The 8,731-nt window shown below is 40.4% G+C and overlaps 1 protein-coding gene across 6 annotated transcripts; it reads right to left on the bottom strand.

The window, feature by feature from the left end:
• Positions 1-358: 358 nt before the first annotated feature.
• On the bottom strand, positions 359-7,583 carry colec11 (collectin subfamily member 11). Of its 6 annotated transcripts, none has more exons than XM_021584475.3 (7): positions 6,304-7,583; positions 3,396-3,550; positions 3,162-3,233; positions 2,020-2,091; positions 1,873-1,926; positions 1,696-1,791; positions 359-1,492 (listed from the first exon to the last, which is right to left on the bottom strand). In XM_021584475.3, exons 2-7 carry the CDS (start codon positions 3,523-3,525, stop codon positions 1,083-1,085), a joined length of 834 nt encoding a protein of 277 aa, XP_021440150.1. In that variant the 5' UTR covers positions 3,526-3,550; positions 6,304-7,583; the 3' UTR covers positions 359-1,082. The 6 variants fall into 6 exon arrangements, with proteins under 6 accessions (XP_021440150.1, XP_090076694.1, XP_021440151.1 ...); XM_090220568.1 differs by having other exon boundaries at positions 359-1,474; positions 6,304-6,429; XM_021584476.3 differs by having other exon boundaries at positions 3,396-3,526; positions 6,304-6,429.
• Between the last annotated feature and the right edge of the window lie 1,148 nt (positions 7,584-8,731).

Raw genomic sequence — 8,731 nt, 5'->3', positions numbered from 1 at the left:
CTTTGCAGCTCATTCAGGGTTATCTTTGTTCTCTTTGTTGCCTCACTGATTAATGCCCTCCTTGCCTGATCCATGCGTTTTGGTGGGTGGCCCTCTCATGGCAGGTCTGTTGTGGTGCCATATTCTTTCCATTTTTTAATAATGGATATAATGGTGCTCTGTGGAATGTTCAAAGTTCTGATATTTTATAACCCAACCCTGAGCTGTACTTCTCCACAACTTTATCCCTGACCTGTTTGGAGAGCTCCTTGGTCTTCATTGTGCCGCTTGTTTTGTGGTGCCTCTTGCTTAGTGGTGTTGCAGACTCTGGGGCCTTTCGGAACAGGTGTACATATACTGAGATCATGTGACACTTAGATTGCACACAGGTGGACTTTATTTAACTAATGATGTGACTTTTGAAGGTAATTGAGTGCACCATGTCTTTAGGGGCTTCATAACAAAGGAGGTGAATACATATGCACATGGCACTTTTCCGTTTTGTTTTTTTGTTGTGTTTTGAAACAAGTCATTTTTTTCATTTCACTTCACCAATTTGGACTATTTTGTGTATGTCCGGTACATGAAATCCAAATAAAAATACATTTAAATTACAGGTTGTAATGCAACAAAAAAGGAAAAACGCCAAGGGGATGAATACTTTTGCCTAGGCACTATATGTAACTATGTTAGTGGTTTGAGGGTTAAAAATCAGTTCACTTCAAGATACAATATATAACTCACATAAACATGATGAGAAAGACAAAAAAAGTTTCATCTTCAAAAAGCAGATTCCAAGTAGATTAAGAGATCAGGGTAGAAATTGCTGTATCCATTAAATGCAATGGTTTATAAAAACATCATCCATTCAAGTCAAACATTCAAGTCAAAAAGGAAGAAAACTGTAACAACTGAGAAGAAACACCATGTCTTTACATAACTGTTGTTGCATGTCAGTACTCAATCTTTCATACTGTACAATGATATTTAGCATAGATATTTAAATGCAGCTGTGTCAAAATAATTGTACATACTGAACAACATCTGTAGAACTCTATAAAAGGCTTCTCTATAATTCACTACCACTTTCAAACAAATGCTCCTCAGACACTGTCCTTGTCAAACTCACAGACAAAGTACATGGTGGGGTGGCAGGCCACATCGGTCCAGTCCCCCACCGCCACCATTTCAGCACAGTCCTCGTCATCGTAGGCATTGTTGGGTTCCCCTTCCCTCCACTTGCTGAAGGTGCTCATTGGGGAATTATCCACGTAGGTGAAATGACCCTCGCGGTCTATGTCGTTGATACCAATGTACACCCGGCTCAGGCCCGCCTCTGTGATGTACCCAGCGATGGCCGCATTGGCCCCCTCGTCCTTGGGCATGGCCAGGTGTCCACCCCTCCCCTGACAATAGACTTCTGCATCGGTGTAGCGTTTCTCCTCCTTGACCAGCAGATAGACCTTGCTGTCGGTCTCTTTGATGCCGGCGACAGCTGCAGGGGAGGGCAGTGCTGAAAAATGAGCACTTGTATTTCTATAATCACACCGACATATAAACCCAGCATTTACTTTGTGAATAGAAGAAAGCAAAGCAAAATGGTCTAAGATACGAGCATTGAAACTAATATTGAAAGGAAACTGACAGCTCTATGTCTTTACATTATTCATTGGAAATTCCTAATTTAACATTCAACCAGACATCCTGAAAGCGTACCATTTTTTATGAACTTTAGCTCATTGGATAACTGTGTCACTAGGATGTCCATCTCACCAATAATTTTCCTCAGGGGTGTGCATTCACATGGAACACCTGGTGAGACAAAACAAAACATGGCTTGGGCTTATTGTTAACTAGACCTAGAATGTTTCTCCAAACAAATAAATGTTGTACCTGGATCACCATTCGGGCCCCTTGATCCAGCATCACCCATATCTCCCTTTACACCTGAGAGTAGAAACATTGTTAAAGTACATGGAAAATATAGCGATGCATCCCTAAACAGAAGTGTAAATGCAAGTTGTTCTGTTTTTTTCCTACCTTTGACTCCACTGGGGCCAATCTTCCCATAATGTCCCATTATACCCTTCTGCCCTTTAACTCCCAGATGTCCTGTAGAGAAATATGTTTTACAGTTATTAGAAGTGTGTTGTTACTGATTTCAGAATCAAATAAGTGGGTTAAATAACAAAGCCTCTGCATCTCATGTAAATGAGAATGTGTTCTCAGTCAACTTACCTGGTTAAATAAAAAAATATGTATTTTAGATAGACATTGCCTGAGAGCCATCTCCATTTTGAAGTAGTGAATTTTATTCTTCTACTAGTTCTATGACAAAAACTGAAAGGGTGCATACTGCAATTTACTGCCAATTGCAGTTATGGAATGTTTATTCACAGGTAAACCCATTGGCTGCTCCCACCTGGTGACCTGGATGGAATTATGTGATCCTTCCTTAACCCATAGGAAGTCCCACCCAGTTGACTACTTCAAAAATGGTGAAAGTCCTCAATGGTGCTGCCCATGCTAAAATCGGCTTTTGGACACTAGGGTACTCCATCTAGCTCTATGACCAGTCCTCATTAACAGCTGCTGTAAACAATTGTCAGTGATTCAGGGGATTCTGGGTAAGGTTTCTCACACAACCTCTGACCTAAAGTAAACATTCTGTTGCTCTGGACTGCCTAGCAGTGATGTAACCAGCGCACAACATCCTCTAGGAGAAATGATTGTCAGTACATGCTGTGATCTTTACTCTAGTTCCTGCAATAACGGTCCAATTAAATAAATACCCCATAGAATCATGTTGTTAAAGGAAATATGATTTTAAACCATTCTGGAAAAATATCTGTATGGTTCTAGTCTATTGTAAAATAAATAAGTCCACAAATGTAGTGAGACACCCTAGTGATAGGCCAAAGGGTTATCCAAAGACCTTTTCCAAAGGGAAATCGGTAGGCGTGTCCAAAAAGCTTTTCATGACAACCAAATTAGCTAGCAGATAACTACTCCCAACATCCTACAATGCTGAAAAACATACCACGCCCAAGTTTCCCAAGTCCAGCCTCCATAGAGTCAAAACTTTGTGATATTGTGAGGGATATCATCATCAAAGCATAGCACCTGTACAGAGAGAATGCTGAACGTTGTTTTTTCTTCTGTTTTTAAAGATAGAGGCTTACCTATCTCCCCTGGTGGACCCATTCTTCCTGGTCTCCCAGGTGCTCCTTTCACTCCCTTTTCTCCTTCCTCTCCTGTCAAATGGAGAGAAAGCTTCATGAATCAAAACACAAACTGCACAACTCTGAAATGTTATTACTGTTGATAAATAGTGCACACTGCAATCCTATGAGTCCTATACGATTTCTGAGCGTGTTTTAAACTCTTTAATTTTTGATGAAAGCGTGAGTGTATGCCTTTGAGTCCTGGGACGAGAATTTGGACAGAGCAGGGTTCGTCTGACATGTGCTGTCCATGAGCTGACTCCATCAGGGTCAGCCCCAGTAGAGTGATAAGTACACAAGGCATCAGCTTCTCTCCTCTCATCCTGCAACATGGATGGGTTGATGGACTGGAAGAAATTGTATGAGATATACACTGACAAACACACACACAGATACAAGTAACTGCCAAAATAAAATAAAAACACCAACATAAAGTACAGTGCCTTGCGAAAGTATTCGGCCCCCTTGAACTTTGCGACCTTTTGCCACATTTCAGGCTTCAAACATAAAGATATAAAACTGTATTTTTTTGTGAAGAATCCACAACAAGTGGGACACAATCATGAAGTGGAACGACATTTATTGGATATTTCAAACCTTTTTAACAAATCATAAACTGAAAAATTTGGCGTGCAAAATTATTCAGCCCCTTTACTTTCAGTGCAGCAAACTCTCTCCAGAAGTTCAGTGAGGATCTCTGAATGATCCAATGTTGACCTAAATGACTAATGATGATAAATACAATCCACCTGTGTATAATCAAGTCTCCGTATAAATGCACCTGCACTGTGATAGTCTCAGAGGTCCGTCAAAAGCGCAGAGAGCATCATGAAGAACAAGGAACACACCTGGCAGGTCCGAGATACTGTTGTGAAGAAGTTTAAAGCCGGATTTGGATACAAAAATATTTCCCAAGCTTTAAACATCCCAAGGAGCACTGTGCAAGCGATAATATTGAAATGGAAGGAGTATCAGACCACTGCAAATCTATCAAGACCTGGCCGTCCCTCTAAACTTTCAGCTCATACAAGGAGAAGACTGATCAGAGATGCAGCCAAGAGGCCCATGATCACTCTGGATGAACTGCAGAGATCTACAGCTGAGGTGGGAGACTCTGTCCATAGGACAACAATCAGTCGTATATTGCACAAATCTGGCCTTTATGGAAGAGTGGCAAGAAGAAAGCCATTTCTTAAAGATATCCATAAAAAGTGTTGTTTAAAGTTTGCCACAAGCCACCTGGGAGACACACCAAACATGTGGAAGAAGGTGCTCTGGTCAGATGAAACCAAAATTGAACTTTTTGGCAACAATGCAAAATGTTATGTTTGGCGTAAAAGCAACACAGCTCATCACCCTGAACACACCATCCCCACTGTCAAACATGGTGGTGGCAGCATCATGGTTTGGGCCTGCTTTTCTTCAGCAGGGACAGGGAAGATGGTTAAAATTGATGGGAAGATGGATGGAGCCAAATACAGGACCATTCTGGAAGAAAACCTGATGGAGTCTGCAAAAGACCTGAGACTGGGACGGAGATTTGTCTTCCAACAAGACAATGATCCAAAACATAAAGCAAAATCTACAATGGAATGGTTCAAAAATAAACATATCCAGGTGTTAGAATGGCCAAGTCAAAGTCCAGACCTGAATCCAATCGAGAATCTGTGGAAAGAACTGAAAACTGCTGTTCACAAATGCTCTCCATCCAACCTCACTGAGCTCGAGCTGTTTTGCAGGAATGGGAAAAAATGTCAGTCTCTCGATGTGCAAAACTGATAGAGACATACCCCAAGCGACTTACAGCTGTAATCGCAGCAAAAGGTGGCGCTACAAAGTATTAACTTAAGGGGGCTGAATAATTTTGCACGCCCAATTTTTCAGTTTTTGATTTGTTAAAAAAGTTTGAAATATCCAATAAATGTCGTTCCACTTCATGATTGTGTCCCACTTGTTGTTGATTCTTCACAAAAAAATACAGTTTTATATCTTTATGTTTGAAGCCTGAAATGTGGCAAAAGGTCGCAAAGTTCAAGGGGGCTGAATACTTTCGCAAGGCACTGTATCTTAATAGGGCCTATGGGCCACCAACGAGCCGCCAGAACAACTTCAATGCACCTTAGCATAGATTCTGCAAGTGTCTGGAAATCTATTGGAGGGATGCGACACCATTCTTCAACGAGAAGTTCCATAATTTGGTGTTTTGTTGATGGTGGTGGAAAACGCTGTCTCGTGCGTTGCTCCAGAATCTCCAATAATGTTAAATTAGGTTGATATCTGGTGACTGAGACGGCCATGGTATATGGTTTACATAATTTTCATGATCATTACACCATTCAGTGACTACCCGTGCCCTGTGGATGGGGGCATTTCCACTGCACACAGATGTCAATTCAATGTCTATTCCACATTGGTTCAATGTAATTTAATTGAAATGACATGGGAACAACATTGATTCAACCAGTGTGTGCCCAGTGGGTTGTCATCCTATGGGGGCATAGACATGGCAATAATGGCCTGCCCAGCATTTTTATACAAGATTAAAATTAAAATTCAGGAACCACACTGTGTGGAAGCACCTGCTTTAAAAATCCTTTGTATCCCCCCCCCCCCCCCCCCCCATTTAATGTTTCCATTATTTTGGCAGTTACATGTACATCTGAAGAGCAGAGTTAAGACTGTTTTGCAGTAAATTGAGAAAAAACAACATCATGGTACAATTAAGTCTGATATGAGTAATGATTACCCAGGTCTATGTGATAGTGTGCTTTTACACAGTCCATCACAACAACAGATTGGAGACCTCAAACCAACCCTTTCACATCACTCAATATAACAACAACAACAAATTGGTGAAACTTGCAGTAGCCTAGGCCAGAATGTATCTGACCTAAGACCAAAATTCCTTATCTGGCTTTGAGGTAAATTCCCTTGAAAAGTGCCTTGGCACATGCCAGATGAAACAATAGAGTGCTGTGACAAATCACATACAGCCAAACAACATCCAAAGATAAACCAACCAAGGTTGCTTCATCATGACATACACAGGATACTGTTATATGGGTCTCAGGTCACATCAATATTTCTAAATGTAACCTACCTTTTGTGGAGTTTTCCAGACCCACAAAGCAGCAAGTAGCTTCAGCTTGGGATTTTTTTCCAAATGATCAACATGAGTTAACATGGGGTTGCACACTGGTGTTTTTTCCAGGGATTTCATGTTTCCTGCTCAGGACCCTAGAATGTGTGTGATAGGTCGTTTCACAGATAAAGCCAAAGGCAGCTGGGGCTTCAAAGATAATTGGATGGGAAAGCATTGGGGGTCATTGACAACATCCACTTCTGATAACACACAAACTAAATTAAAGGGGATTAAAAACTATAAGGTCCATTCTTGATTTTCACATGAATACTGAAATATATGTTCTGTGAATAGGTTATGATGTAGCTAGTACAAAACAACAACCTAAGAGTTGCAATGTCAGTTCTCAGTTTACACAAAAACATTTAAGTACAACATCTATAAGGTGCTTTTCTGCTAGCCTGAGTACCAGTCGCTTTAGCTAACGTTCTACTCGTCATTACCAAACTGGTCTTTCAGCAATCTTCAAATATGAACATTCTATCATTAATGAGCTCGAGGTTATCCTGATTCAATAACCAATCACAATATATATGCGAATTAGACTGATAGGAAGACGTTAACTTAATTCAATAATTGTATTGGGTTGACCATAGTCCTACTATATTGCTACTTCTGGGACACGCATTGGCCTAGGCTACTGGTTCCAGGGCTATACAGAGGAATTCAGAGGATGGAAGCGAGAGAGGCCTGGGAAATAAAATCAACAAATACCCTACCATCTAACCCTACACTCATTAAAAACCCACCACCATACTCCACTATTTAAACCTATCTAGTCCTACCTCAGGCCTGAAAGGACAGGACACAACTACTCAACAAACCCTGTAACTCTTCTGACGTCAAATCTCGCACACCCAAATACTTCTCTGCAGCTGCCACCACAACCTCTGTTTTCTGTGATTTACGTTCCATCCTTGCAGTACAGTTTATAACCATTGCTATGAATGCTAAAAAAGCCAATCTTACTAAAGCATATATTACTCGTTGGCCTATCCCTCTGTATTGATACAGATCGACACTACTCACACGAATCCTCTTTGACCCATCTTCCTCAACTTCCGCTGCCTCAGCGTACGGCACAATATGCTCTACTCTAAGTAACCTCAACCTGCCTTTCTTGCACCAGACATTTCTGATTCCCACCCAGCCCCATGGGTACCCATACAATTAACACACACCGCTTCTTACCCCAATGCTACACACTCCTTTGTCTAGTGCCCGTCTGCACACTTCTCACACCTAGGAACCTCCCTTCTACAGACTGCTGCCACATGCCCATAAACTTGACACCTGTAATGTCTTAAATTTATTTGGCATATAAACTTGTACGGGATAAATGGAATATCCTAACATCAATCACTTTGTCAGGCAGAGACTCAATATCAAAAGCTATGCAAACCAGAGACAAACATTTTTTTTGTCTGACGCAAGTTTTGTGCCAATGAATTGAAGTTGAAAATGCGTTAATTTAATTAAATGTGAAGGAAAAAAAAGCATAGTGCCTAAGTCTATTTAATGAATCCCAACAGATCGCAAAGCAGGGAATCCCCATTCCCCACTGAGTTCATTTTTGGAAGTGTCAAATTCACGTTCTCATCCATAAATGCATATCAAATACAAGCGTGCTGCCCAGCAGCTCACATCAGCAGGATGGATGGGCGTCTAACGTGGATCGCTAGAATAATGATTATGATCACATTTCCTCAATTTAAATATTTAGCCTATGGGGACACCTATACATTTGGAAGCCAAGCACGAGTGATCACTGAAGCCTTAATATCGTCTAGGCCTGATGTTAAAATATCATTACGCCTAGAATAAAAAACACCAGACTTCTGCCATAGACTTAATTTAATGGAAAAGGTAAAGAATTACAGGGGGTAGTTTAGAAAAATGAATCCGTGCAAATCTTTCTCAGGAATAAGGCACATGCTTGGATAATAATTACATAACCAACATCTCTAGTACAGTGGTGGAAACACTACCCAATTGTCATACTTGAGTAAAAGTAAAGATACTTTAATATAAAATGACTCAAGTAAAAGTTAAAGTCACCCAGTAAAATACTACTTGAGTAAAAGTTTTAAAGTATTAGATTTTTTTGAAACACGTAAGTATCGAAAGTAAATGTAATTGCTAAAATATACTTAAATTTCAAAAGTAAAAATAAAAGTATAAATAATTGTAAAAATCTTATATTAAGCAAACCAGACGCCATAATGTTATTGTTTTTTAAATGTATGGATAGCCAGGGGTACACGCCAACACTTTGACATAATTTACAAACAAAGCATGTGTGTTTAAATAGTCCACCAGATCAGAGGCAGTAGGGATGACCAGGGATGTTCTCTTGATAAGTGCATGAATTGGGCAATTTTCCTTC

The sequence above is a fragment of the Oncorhynchus mykiss genome, chromosome 25 (assembly GCF_057628025.1).
Source record: "Oncorhynchus mykiss isolate SJ-2025 chromosome 25, ASM5762802v1, whole genome shotgun sequence".
NCBI classification, from domain to species: domain Eukaryota; kingdom Metazoa; phylum Chordata; class Actinopteri; order Salmoniformes; family Salmonidae; genus Oncorhynchus; species Oncorhynchus mykiss.
The sequence above is the reverse complement of the archived record's forward strand: the minus strand, read 5'-3'. Positions and strand labels throughout refer to the sequence as shown.